We start from the raw sequence: 24,145 nt of genomic DNA on the forward strand, positions 1-24,145 counted from the left end.
GGCCTTATGGCTCTCAGGTAGGAGAGGACCAGAAATAAATGAATAAAAAACACAAAACTAATAAAGGAACACACAGTTACCAACAATATATCCCTGGCGTCAATAGTTTCAACTGGCTCAGCTCGCTGTTACAGTACAGCACCACCAAATTCCATTTATTAAGTAACCATCTGTCTTATGTAACCAGAATAACGTAACATTTCACACTATTTTGAGAGTCCCAGATTTATATTTAGTATGTTACATCTAGTCTATGAGACGAGGCTGCACCTTAACCTACATTATAAACACGCAGATCAAGAGGTGTGTTTTCCCTTCAACATCTGCATGTGGCATAAGCTCACCCACCTCACAGCATGAATCTAAAATAGTTAACTTTGGCTGTGAGTGATGGGAGAAAATCGGACTCTTAAGGCAATTACTTGAATAATTCAAAGGATGTTTTATTTACAAACGTGATAACTAAATTGTCTTTTCATTTTTTTTTTACTTCGCTATGGGGCCTTCAATGGGAATTTGGCCGTGCTTCACCTGAACTGCAGTACCGAAAATGCCCCCTGAGCACAGTGGAAAGCATGCTTATAGACTGGAAGCCTGGCCCCTTGATCCGAGAAGGGTATAATTGCACGGGCGTTCTCTGATATCGGGTATTTCATGATATCAAGTTTACACCAATTGATGCTCCCCATTGGTCCGTGGCCGTTTCTTTTGCGTTGGGAAAACACTTGTTGACAATTGTAGCTAAGCCTAACCCTTTTCCTAACCTTAATCTCAGTCTCCTAACCGCCACGTTAGTTATCCAAACCTGCATGGTAAACAAATCCCTAACCCTCACCCTTTTCCTAACCTTATCCTCAGTCTCCTAACCTGCCATGCTAATTCACCTAACTGCCACTTTAATTGTCCTAACCTGTTATGTATGCTATGTGCCTAGTTAAATAAATACTTTAAATGTTTTTTTACAAATATTCTCCATCAGTTTCATAACACCGGATCTGACCAATGGCATTTATACATGTTTCTTATATCAGGGAACATCCACATCAATAAACTGTACAGTAGTTCTCCTACTGGGAGGCGCGGGAAATAGTTTAAAGAGCAATTGGTGCTGAGGAAGCTATGGCAGTGGATGCCCCGCAGTCGGTTGAGATTCATAACGTCGTTTACCAGTTGAAGGATACCGATTGTAAAGATTAATTGTACGTGCGGCTGAAAGGTTTTTGGGAGTTCAGGAATTGACATTGGAAGCATTGCAGGCAGTGGTGGAAAAAGTACCCAATTGTCATACTTGAGTAAAAGTAAAGATACTTGAGTCCTTTCCTATCAAGGTAAAAGTGAAAGCCACCCAGTTAAATACTACTTGAGTAAAAGTCTAAAAGTATTTGGTTTAACATATACATAAGTATCAAAAGTAAATGTAATTGCTAAAATATACTTATGTATCAAAAGTAAAAGTATAAATAATGTAATAAATAACGCTCCGAGAGCGATGCGAACTGACAATCTGACAACGCTCTGAATTTACGAACGCCCAAGGCCACTCTGGCACTCCAGATTGAATTTAAGATCACACCCATCATTTACAAACAAAGCATTTGTGTTTAGTGAGTCCGCCAGATCAGATGCAGTAGGGATGTGTGAATTTAACAATTTTCCTGTCCTGCTAATCATTCAAAATGTAACGAGTACTTTTGGGTGTCAGGGAAAATGTATGGAGTAGAAAGTACATTATTTTCTTTGGGAATGTAGTGGAGTAAAAGTAGAAGTTGTCAAAAATATCAAAAGTAAAGTACAGATACCACAACAAACTACTTACGTAGTACTTAAAATATTTGTACTTAAGTACTTTACACCACTGATTGCAGGGAATACTGACTGAAGATGTTCCTCCCTACGAGACCCATGAGACTGTGTAGGGATGCGATTTGAATTGGACTGTGACTGAAGATGTTCCTCCCTACGAGGCCAATGAGACTGTGTAGAGATGTGAATTGAATAGGACTGTGACTGAAGATGTTCCTCCCTACGAGGCCCATGAGACTGTGTAGAGATGTGAATTGAATAGGACTGTGACTGAAGATGTTCCTCCCTACGAGGCCCATGAGACTGTGTAGAGATGTGAATTGAATAGGACTGTGACTGAAGATGTTCCTCCCTACGAGGCCCATGAGACTGTGTAGGGATGTGAATTGAATAGGACTGTGACTGAAGATGTTCCTCCCTACGAGGCCCATGAGACTGTGTAGGGATGTGAATTGAATAGGACTGTGACTGAAGATGTTCCTCCCTACGAGGCCCATGAGATTATGTAGGGATGTGAATTGAATAGGACTGTGAATGAAGATGTTCCTCCCTACGAGGCCCATGAGACTGTGTAGGGATGTGAATTGAATAGGACTGTGACTGAAGATGTTCCTCCCTACGAGGCCCATGAGACTGTGTAGGGATGTGAATTGAATAGGACTGTGAATGAAGGAGTGGGATGTTTTTATTTATCTATTTTTGAATGTTGTTTTGATGTCGTTGTTCCCCCTCCCCTTATCCGCTTTGGACGTGTATCTTTTTCTACAGTTTACTAACCGTACAGTAGGTGGCGGCAGACACGTTATATTTGTGTAAATGTCAGAATACCAGAGAAGAAGATGACGCTGTTGTACTGTCGTAGTGGGGAACAGGAAGTTCCGGGTAGAAAACGACAGAACTGTGTTATGTCGATAGTGGTTGTGTCCGTTTCAACTGTATTATTGTAGGTATGTAATAGCACGTTTAAACTTTCTAATGTCGAAAGAATATATAACATGCTAGGTAACAAATCCGTCAAGTATTATCATGTTTGGTAAAGGTTTTAATTGTATGTGTTATTTTGGGGTCAAACCGAGTGAGTGAAGAACGTGATTAAAAACGATTTTACAAGTCACTTAGCTAGACTTTGGGTTTATCTGAGTGTATGTACATAATTTCGTCAAAGTCATTTCGTAAAGATTCCACTTATTTGAGTTCTTGGTTTTGTGTAAAATGTTGTTTATGAGCTGGTAAATAGCCTCGTCCGAACCATCCTGATCTCGCGAGTTTACATACACTGTTTCGTTAATGTAAGTTCGCGAGATCAGGGTGATTCGGACGAGTCTAGTCAAATGGCGGCTTCAACGGTTTCGGTCGTCTTTCTAGGAGTTTGCTCGTGATGAAATGGCGACATGAGGCTGTGTGATGGAGTGTCAAAATAGAGGGAAGCTAACTGAAGTTATCCTTCACCATTTGGAGAGAGAGGCCAACTGCATGGAATGGCGTGGATTAATGCGGATGAATCGGAGCACGTATTAAACTCATTCCATGGAGGACCAAGTGTCTGCGGGTTTTCGCGCCACCCTTGTACTTGATTAATTAATTAAGGTCACTAATTAGAAAGGAACTCCCCTCATCTGATTCTCTAGGTTTTAATTGAAAGGGGAAAAAAAATAACCCGTGGAGACTCGGCCCTCAATGGAATGAGGTTGACACCCCTCTAAACAATGGAAATGGAGAGAGAGTTTGAGAAGCAACAGCTGTGCTAGAATGCGATCAATGTGGGGGACTTTTCTGATATGGAGTGGGAGGATGAGGGCCTAGTATGTGAATGGTCTGTAGTGGAAAGACATGGGAAGAACAGAGATAATGATACTGAAAGCAGAGGTGCATGTAGTATAGAAACTCTAAAGAGGCCCAAGGTAGGGAGCTAGAGTAATAATGTCACAGTGGAAAGTTGGGATGGTGTTTGAGGAGACCACAGGGCCTCATTTACACCCTATCTGATTAACCAAGGCCATAAAAAGAGGTGAAGTTAAACTGGGCCGCATCCGTGTAAATGAGAACTTGTTCTGAACTAGCCTACCTGGTTAAATAAAGGTGAAATAAAACATTGAAAATGGTTGATAATATCTTGTGCTAGTCAGGTTCAGCAAGGGAAGATTCTTCAAATGGAAAATCATAATGGGACGAAGCTCAGAAGCCATGATCCTGGAGCTTATGCTAAATGGAGCTTCTGTGGCTGGTCCCGTAGTAAGAGGACCTACTGTCAGACTGATGGAGCTTCCATGGCTGGTCCCGTAGTAAGAGGACCTACTGTCAGAACTGGTCTTTCTACTAGTCCTGACATGGTTTCGAGGGCTGTTCAGAAATCTTGCGCCCATAAATGCGCTGTGACAAAGGATACTTTAATATTGAATAAAATGCACTTCATAGCTTTCATTGGTAAGGTTATCAACACTTGGTTTGTGTAAAGCAGAAATACCAGGTTGAAAGTTATCTTGTAAACTGCAGCAGAGTTGTTGGGGGTAACAGATGTTACTGTCGGTATGGTTTTTGATAAGCTGGATAACCTGGGGGTGGATTGTCTCAGCATGATATAAACTCCAATGTTTGCAGACGCAGAAAGGGTTATACTGATCAAGTTTATTGGGGGTGTGGGAGGGTTTTTGTGGAAGGAGAGGGTGTGGTAGAAGTTAATAGGGATTTCTTGGTTTATTTTCTTAGTACAGAATTAGACAGACATGGACCTTAAACGTTTGTTTGTGGACCACCATGATACCATAGGAGGTCTGCATCAACGGACTTCAGTGCAGGTAGTGCCTCATCAGAGAGAGAACATTTCAGTTGCTCTACAGTTTTGAAGCTGAATGTAATGATTATCAGTCCTTTACATGTGTACTAATATACAGACACATACAGTTGTTTCTATATTTATCTATAATTCAGGGTTTGCACAAGGGGCTTAAAGTAAATAAATATTAGCGCTTGAAAAAGTACTTAAGTCCTTGAATTTGACTTGCCACTGTAACATCCCTGATAATTCTTACTATGGTGTGAATGGGAAATACAATTGTTTTTTGTGAGTGAAATAATACAGTGAAGACAAGGTTTTTCATAAAATGTTTACATAGTGCTGCCTAAATCATACTGCAATCTTGTACTAAATGGTTTTTGAGTCATTTATGCATTTATGTGAATTTAGGAAATCTACTATAGATTAAGTGCACTTATGTTGTGCAATTTAAAATGTGTACTTTGTGTCTAATGTGAATGAATGTTTTGTCAATGTTTAGCTACCTGATCTACTGAAATGAGATAATTGAACAAGAAAAAATTGAAAATAATTATACAGAATAAAGTGCCAGAACTGTCAAGAAAATAACTTTTGTGTCCGTTTGTCTTTATTACTACAGGCCGACTCAGATTAAGTCTGAGGCCGGTAACATCAACAGTGAGGACAAACCCAGCCTGCCTCTCTCCTTCCACACTGAGTAGAAACCTACAGTCACTGGGTCCTGATTGTGACAGTGGAGCCCAGTTTGCACTGCAGAATCCAGTGATGGCATCAGTGAACCTGCAGGACTGCAGTCAAACACTGGAGCTGAATGTCAACATTAAAGATGAAGGAGAAGATTAGGACAACTGTTAGTCATGGTAAGAGCAGGTTCTATCTATAAGTTATCTTCATAAATTAGACCTCCATAAGTTATGACCCAGTCTATTGCTAGGTTGAATTCTGTAATTCTGACATCACACATCCCTGAACAACTCAAGACTTCACTGCGAGGCAAAACTTTGTAAAACTTGTAACGCCTGCCTTTGCCCACACATTGTCTCAAGAACGTTGAAAATGTTTAATACCCTCAATCACCAAGTTAGGCATACCTCATTTCAAAATAGGCCATGGCATCATCACTGTCAATATTGAATTATAATTCTTCGCGTTTTAGCAGTGAAATGACCAAGCTGTTTCTGCATGCCAATCGTTTGATCTCAAACAATTTCATTGGAATATGCATTTAAATCTTCTTGAATTACTGTTTGGTTAGAAAATTAGAGCAGATGTTGTTAAATTATATAGACTTCCTGTATTTTGTTTTAATCAAAGCACATTCTGCCTAATGGCGCGCTGTTGGGTTTGGAACGATTCAGCAAACCATTCTAAAATCTCGTAAGAAATTAGGTGTTGTTTTTGTTGTAACAGTAATGTTATGCAATAATATTTGGTTATGTGGACTAATAATTAATCATTAGGTGATCGTCCAAGACATTGATCTACCTTTACTAAACAAACACCATTGTGGCGGCTCATCGCTCTTGCAGCACTACACCCCTGCAGTCTGCTGCACCGAACTAGTGATTGATGCTCACCTAGCCTACTCTTTTGTCTCACGCAACATTTGGTGATGCAGAAACGAGAGAACATGTTTGGCTGTTTTTATGGAAATCTGGGAATATTTAGCCAAGGAAACATTTCTGGTTGGTCTCAAGGAATGTCACACAGGGAGACTTTTTAAAACAGGATTGAGTGAAGTAGCAGCTAATGCTCATGGAGAGCCTCACAATGATTACTATTAACCTTTATTTAACTAGGCAAGTCAGTTAAGAACTAATTATTATTTACAATGACGGCCTACACCGACCAAACCCGGACAACACTTGGCCAATTGTGTGCCGCCCTATGGGACTCCCAATCACGGCCGGTTGTGATACAGCCTGGAATCTTACCAGGGTGTCTGTAGTGACGCCTCTAGCACTGAGATGCAGTGCCTTAGACAGCTGCGCCACTCGGGAGCTCATAAGTTTGATGAAATTCCATCATCTTTCAGTCTAATAGGGCTATTTACTTCCTTTTGTAGCTCTTCACCAGCTTCTTGTATGTTTATTGTACATAAATATAAACACAACATGCAACAATTTCAAAGATTTTTCTGAGTTACAGTTCATATAAGGGGCGGCAGGTAGCCTAGTGGTTAGAGCGTTGGGCCAGTAACCGAAAGGTTGCTGGATCAAATCCCTGAGCTGACAAGGTAAAAATCTGTCGTTCTGCCCCTGAACAAGGCAGTTAACCCACTGTTACCCGGAAGGCCGTCATTGTTAGTAAGATTTGTTCTTAACTGACTTGCCTAGTTAAATAAAGGTTAAATGTAATTAAAAAAAAATATATATATATATATATAATAAGGACATCAGTCAATTGAAATGAATTAGGCCCTAACCTGTAGATTTCACATGACTGGGCAGGGGTGCAGCCATGGGTGGGCCTTGGAAGGCATAGGCCCACCCACTTGGCAGCCAGACCCACCTCAGGTCCTGGGCTGACGTTGTTCCACGTGGTCTAAGATTGTGAGGCCGGTTGGACGTACTGCCAAATACTTGTATACGACGCTGGAGGCAGCTTATGGTAGAGAACTGAACATTCAATTCTTTGGAAACAGCTCTGGTCGACATTCCTGCAGTCAGCATGCCAATTGCACGCTCCCTCAAAGCGTGAGACATCTGTGGCGTTGTGTTGTGTAACAACACTGTACATTTTAAAGTGTCCTTTTATTGTCCCCAGCACAAGGTGCAGCTGTGTAATGATTATGCCGTTTAATCAGCTTCTTGATATGCCACACCTGTCAGGTGGATGGATTATCTTGGTAAAGGGGAAATGCTCACTAACAGTGATGTAAACATATTTGTGCACACAATTTGAGAGAAATATGCTTGTTGGAAAATTTCAGAGATGTTTTTTTCAGCTCATGAAACATGGGACCAACACTTTACATGTTGCATTTATATATTTTTTCAGTGTAGTTAGGCATTACCGTTCTCTCCATGTTCGGCTGGAATTTAGCCTGAAAAGGACTTGAGAAATATGATATAGGCCTACGTCTCGTTTTGCGCTGCACAGAATATCAGATCTCAACAACGATTGGAGAAGTGATGAACATAACCAGTAGACTACCACATCCTGATGATTTATATCTGATACATATATATTTAATATTTTATATGTCAAGTTGTAGAAACATCTCAAGGATGATCAATGGAAACAGGATGCACCTGAGCACAATTCAAAAGTTTGGGGTCACTTAACACCAGTCTCAACGTCAACAGTGAAGAGGTGACTCCGGGATGTTGTCCTTCTACGCAGAGTTGCAAAGGCCAGTTTTATTGCTTCTTTAATGAGCACCACAATTTTCAGCTGTGCTAACATAATTGCAAAATGGTTTTCTAATGATCAATTAGCCTTTTAAAATGATAAACTTGGATTAGCTAACACAACATGCCATTGGATCACAGGAGTGATGGTTGCTGATAATGGGCCTCTGTACGCCTATGTAGATATTCCATAAAATATCTGCCGTTTCCAGCTACAATAGTCATTTACAACAATAACAATGTCCACACTGTATTTCTGATCAATTTGATGTTATTTTAATTTACAAACAATGTGCTTTTCTTTCAAAACAAGGACATTTCTAAGTGACCCCAAACTTTTGAACAGTAGTGTATATTTAATATGTTTTATATATCAAGTTGTAGAAACATCTCAAGGATGATCAATGGAAACAGGATGCATCTGAACTCAATTTTGAGTCTCTTGTTTTTCTTTTTCTTTTCTTTTTTTATAAATTTGCAAAAATGTCTAAACTTTTTTTAGCTTTGTCATTATGGGGTATTGTGTGTAGATTGCTGAGGATATTTTTTTATTTAATTTTAGAATAAGGCTGTAACATAACAAAATGTGGAAAAAGTCAAGGGGTCTGAATTCTTTCCGAGGGCACTGTCAGACCCCTTCCCATTTTTCCCATTTTGGTACGTTACAGCCTTATTCTAAAATTGATTACATGTTTTTCCTCATCAATCTACGCACAATACCCCATAATGACAAATCGAAAACAGGTTTTTAGAAATTCTTGCAAATGTAAAAAAAATTATAATAATTGCTTATTTATGTTTTTTAAGTTTTCAGACCCTTTGCTATGAGATAATCCTTGAGATGTTTCTACAACTTGATTGGAGTCCACCTGTGGTAAATTCAATTGATTGGACATGATTTGGACAGGCACACACCTGTCTATGTAAGGTCCCACAGTTGACAGTGCATGTCAGAGCAAAAACCAAGCCATGAGGTGGAAGGATTTGTCCGTAGAGCTCCGAGACAGGATTCTGTCGGCACAGATCTGGGGGGGTACCAAAACATTTTTCCAGCATTAAAGGTCCCCAAGAACACAGAGGCCTCCATCATTCTTCAATGGAAGAAGTTTGGAACCACCAAGACTCTTCCTAGAGCTGGCCAGAAGGACAACCATCTCTGCAGGACTCCACTAATCAGGCCTTTATGGTAGAGTGCCCAGACGGAAGCCACTCCTCAGTTAAAGGCACATGACAGTCCGCTTGGAGTTTGCCAAAAGGCACCTAAAGGACTCTGACCATGAGAAACAAGATTCTCTGGTCTGATGAAACCAAGATTCAATTCTTTGGCCTGAATGCCAAGCGTCATGTCTGGAGCAAACCTGGCACCATCCCTACGGTGAAGCATGGTGGTGGCAGCAGCATGCTGTGGGGATGTTTTTCAGCGGCAGGGACTGGGTGACTAGTCAGGATCAAGAGACAGATGAATGTAGCAAGGTATAGAGCGATCCTTGATGAAAACCTACTTGAGAGCGCTCGGGACCTCAGACTGGGGTGAAGGTTCACCTTCCAACAGGACAACGACCCTAAGCACACAGCCAAGACAACGTGGGAGTGGCTTCGGTACAAGTCTCTGAATGTCATTGAGTGGCCCAGCCAGAGCCCGGGCTTGAACCCGATCAAACATCTCTGGAGAGACCTGAAAATAGCTTTGCAGAGACGCTCCCCATCCAACCTGGCAGAGCTTGAGAGGATCTGCAGAGAAGAATGGGAGAAACTCCCCAAGTACGAGTGTGCCAAGCTTGTAGCTTCATACCCAACAAGACTCAAGGCTGTAATCGCTGCCAAAGGTGCTTCAACTAACTATTGTGTAAAGTGTCTGAATACTTACGTAAATGTAATATTTCAGTTATTTCTAAAAAACTGTTTTTGCTTTGTCATTATGGGTATTGTGTGTAGATTGATGAGAATTAGAACCATACTGTAATGTAACAAAAACAAAAAGTCAAGGGGTCTGAATACTTTTTGAATGCATTGTAAACGTTATTTCATGCTGCTAAGACTTGTATGGATGACACCAATATTGCCAGCATTTGTTTTATTCACTGGGCTATCTGGAGTGCTCAGAGTGTAGACTAAAGAAGTGGAGTAGACAAACTGCCAGTGTTTTTGAAGTTCTATGAAATGAGTCTGTGTAGTTACTAACCCTTTGTCATGAGAATTTCTATCCCAATATTCTAACTGAACTATTTTATAACTCCATCTGTATCCTAGAGGTTGTAAGGCTCTAAGTTTAATAAACAGAGTCCCAGCATACAAATGATCAGTTGTTTATTCAGCGAGCTCTGCCCTCTCAAGTTCAGAGCCCTTCTTTTATACACACATCAGTCGAGAACCCCACCCCGCTTTAGGCGGGCTGTATTGTTCCACTGTACATTTTTACATTTACATTTTAGTCATTTAGCAGACGCTCTTATCCAGAGCGACTTACAGTAGAGTGCATACATTTTATTACATTTACATACTGAGACAAGGATATCCCTACCGGCCAAACCCTCCCTAACCCGGACGACGCTATGCCAATTGTGCGTCGCCCCACGGACCTCCCGGTCGCGGCCGGCTGCGACAGAGCCTGGGCGCGAACCCAGAGACTCTGGTGGCGCAGCTAGCACTGCGATGCAGTGCCCTAGACCACTGCGCCACCCGGGAGACCCTAAGGAACACACTGTACACATACATTGTTTATCATATTCTGCAACATGTTTGTTAAAAGAATTTAATTCCTATATGTTTATCAACCAATTCAATTAAAACACTCTGCCCATACATAAGAATTTGTAAGATACTTATCAGCATTAAATGGACAGAAACCAGTCTCAAAATCAATCAATCAATAGCGTTTATTCTCGAGAGTACTGATCATAGTACAATTTACATCAGGTTATATAATAATAATGACGTCATAGGTTTTAAAATGTCCTTCCTCCTCTCGGATACAATGGCAATACAGTTCACAGCCTCATTACGTTGTCTGCCACCTGTTAAACAATCTACAACCGGCCCAAGGTCTCTCCCCTCCCTGGGTGGAGACAGAATGTCCTGTAAGGAACACATCATTCCAGCCTGTCTGAAGATAACTCCATTCTTTCTAATAAGGAACACATTATATTCAGCATTATGATTATAATAAGATTCATTCATCCATACAGTAACATAGTAGTATTCTGTTTATTTATAATTCTAAGTCAAATGTATACATATTTTAGTCATTAAACACAAAAATCCCGTAACAATGTTTCATAATTTTCTGCAAGCCTAACAGTTTCTCCACTCCACGGGTGGGGACAGAATGTCCTGTAAGGAACACAATGTTCTAATTCTATCCTGCTTACGCTGCACACATTATCTACTTATAGTCTTATGTGTCTAATGGATTTCACACACAGTGATACAGTTTCAGGGTGAAATATCTTAGTCATTACTTTAAACATACAAATTCTACTATCAATTCACCCTTTGACTAAATATTACACACAAGATAAATAGATTTACAGTACTGGTTTCTCAATGTCAGGGGTTAGTTCTATCACTACTTCCAGTTATAGCTCTTCATTTTTAAGATTTTCACTATAACCTTCACACGTAAGAACTAAGATTTTTTTTATCCAATTGCAGATCATCAGGATCTAATTGGTCATCATCGTCCGCCAGTCCTGGAGGCATGTATTCTTCATTCCATTGGTCTGAGTTAGGAATTGGTCCATACCTCACCATCTGCTGGATTCTCACAGCATTCTCCAACGCCTTGCTCACCAAGCCTCGGACACAAGGAATAAAACAACAACCACATAATACGAGCATACCCATACAAACAATAGCAGCCCCCAAGATGGTAGCTACTATGGTTTTCCATTTTCCAAACATTTCATCAAACCACCCTGTCACAGATGTGTTCACCCCTGAGTTCTCAGCCCATTCATCACTTAAAGCAGTCAACCCTGCCAGTGCCTTTGTGACACTTCCATCTGGTGCTGTATTATTTGGAATGAAAGTACAGCAATGAACACCCACCATTCTACATACCCCGCCCTTTTCTGCCAGTAACATATCGAGAGCCAGCCTATTTTGCCAAGTCATGAGGGAGGTGGTGGATAGCTGAGTTGAGATTCCCCTCACCGCATCTCTAGTCTGGTTAACAAATCGTTGTTGATTATAATATATATAATTGACCCAATCCACATGTTTGTTTATCGTCACCCACCAAAAGAACGTGGTGGTAAATCCTTCACCTATTTGATTCATAGCTTTGTATTCATCTTGAACTCCCCTGGGGATGCCAATAGCATCCATCTAGACAGGGCTACTCCCATCCTGGTCAAAACTCCTCCTGTGCCTACTTTGGCCTCCTATAACTGGCCTCTGATGACTAATTCTAACTGGTTGGACAAATAACACCGGGGCACAAGTACCTACCCACCCTTTTGGTAGTATCTGTCAGATACGTCCTTTGCTGTTACAAGCCCACCATACATCCGTTATAGGGGCTGTGAGGTTCAGAATTTTCTCCTGTGCAGTCACATTAACTACCGTTTTACAGCCATTAAAATCACCTACATTCTGCCCCTCTCTGATTCCTATTTTGTAGGTCACTCGTCCTTGATGGTCGGTATGTTGGGTCGTTAGTCTTTTACTTCTTAGCAATTGTGGGGACGTAGTATAATTGGTGCCGGGAGGTGGTAGATCTGGATATATCAGGAAAATTACCAAGACTATGATGCAGCTCAGGGTCTTTCCCAAAAACCGCCAACCCTCTCCTGCCCTTGGTTGATCTGCTAGGAACCACCCCATACCCACACCTCTATGAGCGCACACAGTGATGATAGGTCAGGATAGGGAATCTTCGTCAGGGAGGTAAATCCCTGTCCCTATTTGCACTCGGTTCTGCTCCCTAACTCTGTGTGTTTTCACCGGTGTTTGTATGTGTTCCTACCTTTTTGCAGTGGGTAACGTAGAACCAAGTGGCTCTCTCAGCTATTCTAATGGCAAAAGCGGTTACCAACAAAACCTGGTATGGGCCTTCCCAACAGGGCTTCTTCCAGTCTTTTCTCCTCAGGGATTGGATCCACACCCAGTCTCCTGGTTGGATTGAGTGAATCACCTTCTGTAATTTACCTGTGGGACACAAAAGCTTTGACATACGGGTGTGGTTAACAAATAATCTCCTCATGTGTTCTACTAGGGTATGCTCTACTTCTATATCGGCTTATTCTGGTCTCCCCAGTTCGGGCATTCTATATAATCTACCAAACACTTTCTCGAATGGGGACAGTCCATTTTTATCTGGGGTTATCCTAATAGTCATTAATACTATTGATAAGCATTGTAACCAATTTATACCTGTGCTCATGTGTGTTTTCCTTAACTTCTCTGGGATAGGCGGGACGCTAGCGTCCCACTTGGTCAAATGCCAGTGAAAATGCAGAGCGCCAAATTCAAATAAATTACTATAAAAATCAAACTTTAATTAAATCACACATGAAAGATACCAAATTAAAGCTACACTTGTTGTGAATCTAGCCAACATGGCAGAATTCAAATAGGCTTTACGACGAAAGCACACCAAACGATTATGTTAGGTCTGAGCCAAGTCACAGAAAAACAGCCATTTTTCCAGCCAAAGATAGGAGTCACAAAAAGCCCAAATAGAGATAAAATGAATCACTAACTGTAGTATCCTTAAAGGCTTCTTAGAGTTACGACTCATGAGACTTAAGTACGGTTTAGTATTTAATGGTAACTTAGATTTACATTCTCTTATGCACCTGGCTTAAACTACCTGAAGCTTTCTTAATCATAGTTATATAGGCAGACATAGGAAATAGCTACGGATAGCGGGAAGCAAACCCCCGTCTTGAGTCAATACTGCCATCTATTGGTAAACATAAATATACCAGGTTACTACACTAACCTTTGATGATCTTCATCAGATGATTCTCATAGGACATCATGTTACACAATACATGTATGTTTTGTTTGATAATGTGCATATTTATATCCAAAAATCTCAGTATACATTTGCGCCATGTTCAGAAATTCCTCCAAAATATCCTGAGAAATTGCAGAGAGCCACATCAAACAACAGAAATACTCATCATAAATGTAGATGATAATACAAGTTATACACATGGAATTATAGATATACCTCTCCTTAATGCAACCGCTGTCAGATTTCATTTTTTTTTTACGGAAAAAGCAAACCATGCAATAATCTGAGACAGCGCTCAGAAAAAAATGTTTTTTATCCGCCATGTTGGAGTCAACATAAATCAGAAATTACAATATAAATATTCCCTTACCTTTGATGATCTTCATCAGAATGCACTCCCAGGAATCCTAGTTCCACAAATTGTTGTTTTGTTCGATAATGTCCAAGTAGCTACTTTTTTAGCGCGTTTAGTACACATATCCAAACGCTCGTGCAGGTCCCCGCATAACTTCGGACAAAAACTTCAAAAAGTTATATTACAGGTCGAATAAACTTGTCAAACTAACTATAGAATCAATCTTTAGGATGTTGTTATCATAAATCTTCAATAACGTTCCAACCGGAGAATTCCTTTGTGTCTGTAGAAGTAATGGACCGCAAGTCACTACCATGTGAAATGCGCGTGACCAGGACTTGGCTCTCTGCCAGACCACTGACTCAAACAGCTACCATCCGGCTCAACATCACAGTAGAAGCTTCATTCAACGTTCTACAGACGGTTGACATCTAGTGGAAGGCGTAGGAAGTGCAAACAGATCCATATCTTACTGTGTTTTCAATAGGCTATGAGATGAAAATCGACCAGCCTCAGATATCCCACTTCCTGTTTGGATTTTTTCTCAGGATTTTGCCTGCCATACGAGTTCTGTTATACTCACAGACATCATTCAAACAGTTTTAGAAACTTCAGAGTGTTTTCTATCCAATAGTAATAATAATATGCATATATTAGCATCTGGGACAGAGTAGGAGGCAGTTCACTCTGGGCACGCTATTCATCCAAAAGTGAAAATGCTGCCCCCTATCCCAAGAAAGTTAACCATATCGCTCCTGTGTTCAATTAATCCTGCCGATTGTAGGTAATATGAACCGTATTTCTTTTCCTATTTAATGTTCAATTTCTGGCCTATACTATCTTTTACCCGATTAGCAAAAACTGTAATCCATTGTCTAAAGAAATAGATTCTAGTAAACCAAATCTAGGGATAATATCTTGACCCAATACTTTAGCTACCGTCATCATGTCCGCCAAGTAAGTTGGGAACACTTCTACCCATTTAATACACTGCTCAAAAAAATAAAGGGAACACTTAAACAACACAATGTAACTCCAAGTCAATCACACTTCTGTGAAATCAAACTGTCCACTTAGGAAGCAACACTGATTGACAATAAATTTCACATGCTGTTGTGCAAATGGAATAGACAAAAGGTGGAAATTATAGGCAATTAGCAAGACACCCCAATAAAGGATTGATTCTGCAGGTGGTGACCACAGACCACTTCTCAGTTCCTATGCTTCCTGGCTGATGTTTTGGTCACTTTTGAATGCTGGCGGTGCTCTCACTCTAGTGGTAGCATGAGACGGAGTCTACAACCCACACAAGTGTCTCAGGTAGTGCAGCTCATCCAGGATGGCACATCAATGCGAGCTGTGACAAGAAGGTTTGCTGTGTCTGTCAGCGTAGTGTCCAGAGCATGGAGGCGCTACCAGGAGACAGGCCAGTACATCAGGAGACATGGAGGAGGCCGTAGGAGGGCAACAACCCAGCAGCAGGACCGCTACCTCCGCCTTTGTGCAAGGAGGAGCACTGCCAGAGCCCTGCAAATGACCTCCAGCAGGCTACAAATGTGCATGTGTCAGCATATGGTCTCACAAGGGCTCTGAGGATCTCATCTCGGTACCTAATGGCAGTCAGGCTACCTCTGGCGAGCACATGGAGGGCTGTGCGGCCCCCCTGCTTTATTCAGAGAGCTCTGCCCTCTCAAGTTCAGAGCCCATCTTTTATACACAAATCAGTCGAGAACCCCACCCCGCTTTAGGCGGGCTGTATTGTTCCACTGTACACATACATTGTTTATCATATTCTGCAACATGTTTCATAATTTTCTGCAAGCCTAACAGTTTCTCCACTCCACGGGTGGGGACAGAATGTCCTGTAAGGAACACAATGTTCTAATTCTATCCTGCCTACGCTGCACACATTATCCACTTATAGTCTTATGTGTCTAATGGATTTCACACACAGTGATACAGTTTCAGGGTGAAATATCTTAGTCATTACTTTAAACATACAAATTATTCGATCACCCTTGTGATGTTGAGTGGAGGATGGTATAGCTCATCATTTTTACGACTTTTGCCTCTTTTTAGTTTTTGACTCCTACCCAGTTTTAGAATAGTTTTATTGCCATTCCCATACAGCCTATTGACATGAATACATACACTACTGTTGAAAAGTTTAGGGTCACTTAGAAATGTCGTTGTTTGTGAAAGAGAAGTAAGTTTTTTTTGTCAATTAACTTTTTAGAGATAGGGGGCAGCGTTTTCACTTTGGATGAATAGCGTGCCCAAAGTGAACTGCCTCCTACTCTGTCCCAGATGCTAATATATGCATATTATTATTACTGTTGGATAGAAACACTCTGACGTTTCTAAAACAGTTTGAATGATGTCTGTGAGTATAACAGAACTCATATGGCAGGCAAAATCCCAAACAGGAAGTGGGAATTCTGAGGCTGGTCGATTTTCAACTCATCGCCTATTGAAATCCTAGTGGGATATGGATCTGTTTGCACTTCCTACGCCTTCCACTAGATGTCAACAGTCTGTAGAAAGTTGAATGAAGCTTTTACTGTGATGTTGAGCCGGATGGGAACTGTTTGAGTCAGTGGTCTGGCAGAGAGCCAAGTCCTGGTCATGCGCATTCCAAATGATATCGACTTGCGTTCCATTATTTCTACAGACACAACGGAATTCTCCCTTTGGAACGTTATTGAATATTTAGGATAACAACATCCTGAAGATTGATTCTATAGTAAGTTTGACAAGTATATTCGACCTGTAATATAACTTTTTGAAGTTTTCGTCCGACGTTCGCCTGGACCTGCACAAGCGTTTGGATGTGTGTACTAAACGCGCTAACAAAAGTAGCTACTTGGACATAAATAATGGACATTATTGAACAAAACAACAATTTATTGTGGAACTAGGATTCCTGGGAGTGCATTCTGATGAAGATCATCAAAGGTAAGGGAATATTTATCATGTAATTTCTGTTGACTCCAACATGGCGGAGAAGTGTTGTTTATATCTGAGCGCCGTCTCAGATTATTGCATGGTGTGCTTTTTCCGTAAAGTTTTTTTGAAATCTGACACAGCGGTTGCATGAAGAACAAGTGTATCTTTAATTCTATGTAAAACATGTATCTTTCATCAAGGTTTATGATGAGTATTTCTGTTATTTGATGTGGCTCTCTGCAATTTCTCCGGATATTTTGGAGGCATTTCTGAACATGGCGCCAATATAAACTGAGATTTTTGGATATAAATACGCACATCATCGAACAAAACATACATGTATTGTGTAACATGATGTCCTATGAGTGTCATCTGAAGATCATCAAAAGTTAGTGATTCATTTTATCTCTATTTCTGCTTTTTGTGACTCCTATCTTTGGCTGGGAAAATAGCTGTGTGTTTTTTGGACTTGGCGGTGATCTAACATAATCATATATTGTGTTTTCGCGGACACGATGGGTAGATTAACAAGATGTTTATCTTTCATTTGCTGTATTGGACTTGTTAATGTGTGAAAGTTACATATTTCCAAAAAATATTTTTGAATTTCCCGCGCTGCCTTTTCAGCGGAATGTTGTCGAGGAGTTCCGCTAGGGAACATGTGTCCTAGAAAGGTTAAACTAACATCAAATTGACCATTAATACAGTGTAGACGTTGTTAATGTTGTAAATGACTATTGTAGCTGGAAACTGATGATTTTTTAAAATGGAATATCTACATAGGCGTACAGAGGCCCATTATCAGAAAACATAATTCCTGTGATCCAATGGCATGTTGTGTTAGCTAATCCAAGTTTATCATTTTAAAAGGCTAATTGATCATTACAAAACCCTTTTTGCAATTATGTTAGCACAGCTGAAAACTGGGGGGTGCTGTTGGGACTTTGTAATATTTACGTTCCCAAATTAAACTGCCTCGTACTCAATTCTTGCTCGTACAATATGCATATTATTATTACTATTGGATAGAAAACACTCTCTAGTTTCTAAAACCGTTTGAATTATTTCTCTGAGTGAAACAGAACTCATTCTGCAGCACATTTCCTGTCAGGAAGTGAGATTTCTGAAATCGAGGTCCCTGTTCTGAGGTCAGTTTATAAGTCCCCATGTAAGCTATGGGGCTACATGCACTGCATACGCCTTCCTCTAGATGTCAGTAAGCGGTGAGAATTTGAATGGAGTGGATTGCGCAATCTGGGCCACTATAAAGGATCATGGAACGGAAGTAGCCTTTTCAACGGGGCATCTGGCGCAAGGGGACATCACAATGGCGTCCTGCAAACGCTTTCGTTTTAGCAGTTCTATATCTCCGGTCATGTTTTTATTCGTTATAGGTGTTAAAGACATCATAAGGTAGTTAATTTAAACCGACTTATAGCAGTTTATATCAGTTTATTGCGATTTTCCTGGATTTCTTTGTGACGCGCTTTCACAAGTTGGACACCTCTCCAGTGGGTGGCTATCGTTAGCTGCTATTTCCACATGAGAAGAGGACATCTTTCAACCAAAAGACGATTGTTCTGGAGAAAGGACACCTTGCCCAAGATTCTGATGGAAGCTCGGCAAATAGTAAGCAATCTTTATGTTGTTAATTCGTATTTATGTTGACAAATGTCAAATAATAATTCCGCCATGAATTTCGGTGCGGTCTCGCTTTAGCGCACGCTGTATGCTGAAGTAACGTTAATTTAAAAAATGTAACACAGCGATTGCATTAAGAACTAATTTGTCTTTCATTTGCTTTCCAACTTGTATTTTTTAGTCAAGTTTATGAATAGTTTTCGATTAGATTAGGTGCCTCTCCAAGATGGCGCCGGACAGATTGCTTGAAGTTTTGGCCACTAATCACATTGTATAACCACGATTTGTGCCGCTAAATATGCACATTTTCGAACAAACTCTATATGCATTGTGTAATATGATGTTATAGGACTGTCATGTGAAGAATTCTGAGAAGGTTAGTGAAAAAATTAATATATTTTGGTGGTTTATACGTTATCGCTATTTTTGGCTTGAATCAATGCTGTTGTGATGTTTGCTATTGTGGTAAGCTAATATAACGCTATATTGTGTTTTTGCTGTAAAACACTTAGAAAATCTGAAATATTGGCTGGATTCACAAGATCTGTGTCTTTCATTTGCTGTACGCTGTGTATTTTTAAGAAATGTTTTATGATGAGTAATTAGGTAATACACGATGGTCTCGTGTATTTATTCTAGTTGCTTTGGTGAGAGTTGTGATGGTGGCTGCAATGGTAAACTATGATTTATACCTGAAATATGCACATTTTTCTAATAAAACATATGCTATACAATAAATATGTTATCAGACTGTCATCTGATGAAGTTGTTTCTTGGTTAGTGGCTATTTATATCTTTATTTGGTCGAATTTGTGATAGCTACTGATGCAGTAAAAAAATGGTGGAGTAAGAAAAGTGGTGTCTTTTGCTAACGTGGTTAGCTAATAGATTTACATATTGTGTCTTCCCTGTAAAACATTTTAAAAATCAGAAATGATGGCTGGATTCACAAGATGTGTATCTTTCATGTGGTGTCTTGGACTTGTGATTTAATGATATTTAGATGCTAGTATTTACTTGTGACGCTATGCTAGGCTATGCTAGTCAGCTTTTTTACTGACGGGGGTGCTCCCGGATCCGGGTTTGGGAGGAACTAGAAGTTAAAGAAGCAATAAAACAGTCGATTTTCAGCCGTTTCCAGCTACAATAGTCATTTACAACATTAACAATGTCTACACTGTATTTCTGATCAATTTGACATTATTTGAATGGACAAAAAATGTGCTTTTCTTTCAAAAACAAGGACATTTGTAAGTGACCCCAAACTTTAGAATTTATTCATTTATTTCACCACTAATGTTGGTGTATTTATTATTATTATTATTTTTTAACCTTTATTTAACTTCCTTAGCATACTGGTTATTGTCCGTAATTTCGGATGACTGACGTGCCCAAAGTAAACTGCCTGTAAACTGCCCAGAAGCTAGGATATGCATATACTTGATAGCATTGGATAGAAAACACTCTGAAGTTTCTAAAACTGTTAAAATAATGTCTGTGGGTATAACAGAACTGATATGGCAGGCGAAAACCTTGAGGAAATTCCATACGAAATGTTTATTTTTTGAGGTCACATGTATTTTCAATGCTTGCCTATGGGATATACAAATAGATAGGACCCATATTGCAGTTTCTATGGCTTCCACTAGATGTCACCAGTCTTTAGAAAGGGTTTCAGGCTTGTTTTTTGAAAAATGAACAAGTATTTGTAGTTTTTCCAAGGTGTCCCCCATTTAGAAAAGTAGTCATGTTTTGCGCATCAACAAGAGCGTGCTCTTCGTTATTTATCTTCGATATTGAACACACTATTCTCCGTCTTAAATATTATTGTTTATTTAGATATTAGAATACCTGAGGATTAATTCGAAACATCGTTTGACTTGTTTGGACGAACTTTACTGGTAACCTTTTGGATTCGTCTGTGTGCATGTTGAACGAGTGAATTACTGAATCAAGCGCACCATCTAAACTGACATTTTTGTGATATAATGAAGGACTTTATCGAACAAAACGACCATTCATTGTGTAGCTGGGACCCTTGGGATTGCAATCAGAGGAAGATCTTCAAAGGTAAGTGATTTATTTAATTGCTGTCTGTGATTTTGTCACGCCTGTGCTGGTTTAAAAAGTATTTTAACGTGGGGCGCTGTCCTCAGATAATCGCATGGTATGCATTCTCCGTAAAGCATTTTTGAAATCTGACAACGCAGTTAGATTAACACAAAGCTTTTAAATGATGTAAGTCACTTGCATTTTCATGAATGTTTAATATTACGATTTTTGTATTTTGAATTTCGCGCTCTGCAATTTCACCGGATGTTGTCGTAGGTGTCCCACTAGCGTTTGGACATGCGCCCAAACAGGTTAACTAGGCAAGTCAGTTAAGAACAAATTCTTATTTTCAATGACAGCCTAGGAACAGTGGGTTAACTGCCTTGTTCAGGGGCAGAACGACAGATTTTTACCTTGTCAGCTCAGGGATTCGATATTGCAACCTTTCGGTTGCTCTAACCACTAGGCTACCTGTCACCCGGTATGGCCAGAAGAGGACTGGTCACCACTCAGCCTGGTTCCTCTCTAGGTTTCTTCCTAGGTTCCTGCTTTCTAGGGAGTTTGTTTGTGGCCACTGTGCTTCTACATCTGCATTGCTTGCTCTTTGGGGATTTTAGGCTGGGTTTCTGTTCAGCACTTTGTGACAACTACTGATGTTAAAAGGGCTTCATAAAATACATTTGATTGACATGTATATCACACCAACTGACTGGTTCTTCTGATGTTCACACAGGTTACCATGTTGAGCCATTCTCTACATCCAGAGAGCAACCTCAGGAAGATCAGAGAGATAAGAGGTCTCATCACTGCCCACATTGTGAAGAGATTTTCCCATTTCTATCAAAGCTAAAAATACATCTAAAAATACACACAGGAGAGAAGCCGTACTCCTGCTCTGACTGTGGAAAATGCTTCAAAACATCAACTCATCTAAAAGTTCATCAGAAGACTCACACAGGAGAGAAGCCTTATTACTGCTCTGACTGTGGAAAACGTTTTAAAACATCAACTCAGCTAAAAGTTCATCAGAAGACTCACACAGGAGAGAAGCCGTATTACTGCTCTGACTGTGGAACTAGTTTCTCTAATCTGGGCACCTTAAAAACACACCAACGTATACACACAGGAGAGAAGCCCTACTCCTGCTCTGACTGTGGGGCGAGTTTCTCTAATCTGGGCACCTTAAAAACACACCAACGTATACACACAGGAGATAAGCCTTACGTCTGCTCTGACTGTGGAAAATGCTTCAAAACATCAACTGAGCTAAAAGTTCATCGGAGAACACACACAGGAGAGAAGCCGTATTACTGCTCTGACTGTGGAACTAGTTTCTCTCAACTTTCCCACTTAAATTCACATGAACGTATACATACAGGAGAGAAGCCTTACTCCTGCTCTGACTGTGTCAAATATTTCAAAACATCAAATGAGCTAAAAGTTCATCAGAGAACACACACAGGAGAGAAGCCTTACGTCTGCTCTGACTGTGGAAAATGCTTCAAAACATCAACTGAGCTAAAAGTTAATCGGAGAACACACACAGGAGAGAAGCCGTATTACTGCTCTGACTGTGGAACTAGTTTCTCTCAACTTTCCCACTTAAATTCACATGAACTTATACATACAGGAGAGAAGCCTTACTCCTGCTCTGACTGTGTCAAATATTTCAAAACATCAAATGAGCTAAAAGTTCATCAGAGAACACACACAGGAGAGAAGCCTTTCTTCTGCCCTGACTGTGGAACTAGTTTCTCTCAACTTTCAAACTTAAATTCACATGAACGTATACATACAGGAGAGAAGCCTTACTCCTGCTCTGACTGTGTAAAATATTTCAAAACATCATCTGAGCTAAAAGTTCATCAGAGAACACACACAGGAGAGAAGCCTTACGTTTGCTCTGACTGTGTAATTTGCTTCAAAACATCAACTGAGTTAAAAGTTCATCAGAGAACACACACAGGAGAGAAGCCTTATTCCTGCTCATACTGTGGAAAATGTTTAAAAACATCAAATGAGCTAAAAGTTCATCAGAGAACACACACAGGAGAGAAGCCTTATTCCTGCTCATACTGTGGAAAATGTTTAAAAACATCAAATGAGCTAAAAGTTCATCAGAGAACACACACAGGAGAGAAGCCTTACGTCTGCTCTGACTGTGGAAAATGCTTCACAACATCAACTCATCTAAAAGTTCATCAGAGAACACATACAGGAGAGAGGCCTTATTACTGTTCTGACAGTGGAAAATGTTTTAAAACATCAAATGAGCTTAAAGTTCATCAGAGAACACACACAGGAGAGAAGCCTTTCTTCTGCCCTGACTGTGTAAAATGTTTTAAAACATCAACTCATCTAAAAGTTCATCAGAGAACACACACAGGAGAGAGGCCTTACTCCTGCTCTGACTGTGTAAAATATTTCAAAACATCAACTGATCTAAAAGTTCATCAGAGAACACATACAGGAGAAAAGCCTTACTCCTGTTCTGACTGTGGGGTAAGTTTCTCTCGACTGGATACCTTAAAAAGACATCAACATATACATGAAGGAGAGAAGCCATACTCCTGCTCTGCCTGTGTAAAATGCTTCAAAACAGCAACTGAGCTAAAAGTTCATCAGAGAACACACACATGAGAGAAGCCTGCTTACGTCTTCTCTGACATTTGGGTGAGTTTCTCTCACCATAGCAACTTAACACACCAATGTATACACACAGGGGAGAAACCTTAGAAACCTTACTCCTGCTCTGTGGAAGGGTGGGCGTGTAACTCTAACGTCTAGCCAAAGGCTGTGTGTTTGAATCTCATCAAGGAGGACTTTAGCATTTTAGCTAATTAGCAACTTTGCAACTTCTTACTACTTTTTAGCTATGTTAGCATGTTAGCTTAGCATGCAACTACTTAGCATGTTAGCTAACCTTTCCCCTAAACCCATTTAACTCTACCTTAAACCCCTCACCCCTAACCTAGCTAATGTTAGCAACAACAAATTGGAATTCGTAACATATCATACATATTACAAGTTCGTAACATATTGTATGAATAGCAATGCGTAAAATAACATACAAATTGTTATTCTTAACATACGATACGTCCTACAAGTCGTATTATAGTGAACAACAATCTAAACGCCACAATTTCAAAGACTAACAGTTTGTCTAAGGAAATCAGTCAATTGAAATTACTGAGGCCCTAATCTATGGATTTCACATGACTGGGCAGGGGCTCAGCCATGGGTGGGACTTGGGAGGG

The 24,145-nt window shown here is 40.2% G+C and overlaps 1 protein-coding gene across 2 annotated transcripts; it reads left to right on the forward strand.

Moving 5' to 3' along the window:
- The first annotated feature begins 5,234 nt into the window (after positions 1-5,234).
- On the forward strand, positions 5,235-23,784 carry LOC120033406 (zinc finger protein 658B-like). Of its 2 annotated transcripts, XM_038979752.1 has the most exons (3): positions 5,235-5,439; positions 21,622-22,674; positions 22,918-23,784. In XM_038979752.1, exons 1-3 carry the CDS (start codon positions 5,391-5,393, stop codon positions 23,526-23,528), a joined length of 1,713 nt encoding a protein of 570 aa, XP_038835680.1. In that variant the 5' UTR covers positions 5,235-5,390; the 3' UTR covers positions 23,529-23,784. The 2 variants fall into 2 exon arrangements, with proteins under 2 accessions (XP_038835680.1, XP_038835679.1); XM_038979751.1 differs by having other exon boundaries at positions 21,622-23,784.
- Positions 23,785-24,145: the final 361 nt, after the last annotated feature.

The sequence above is a fragment of the Salvelinus namaycush genome, chromosome 40, assembly GCF_016432855.1.
Source record: "Salvelinus namaycush isolate Seneca chromosome 40, SaNama_1.0, whole genome shotgun sequence".
In the NCBI taxonomy this organism is placed as follows: Eukaryota; Metazoa; Chordata; class Actinopteri; order Salmoniformes; family Salmonidae; genus Salvelinus; species Salvelinus namaycush.

Excerpts from the sequence above, each read along its gene's own strand:
- LOC120033406 (XM_038979751.1), top strand. The coding sequence starts at position 5,391 with ATGTCAACATTAAAGATGAAGGAGAAGATTAGGACAACTGTTAGTCAT. Across the intron at positions 5,440-21,621 it reads TAGGACAACTGTTAGTCATG|GTTACCATGTTGAGCCATTC; the intron begins GTAAGAGCAGGT and ends ATGTTCACACAG.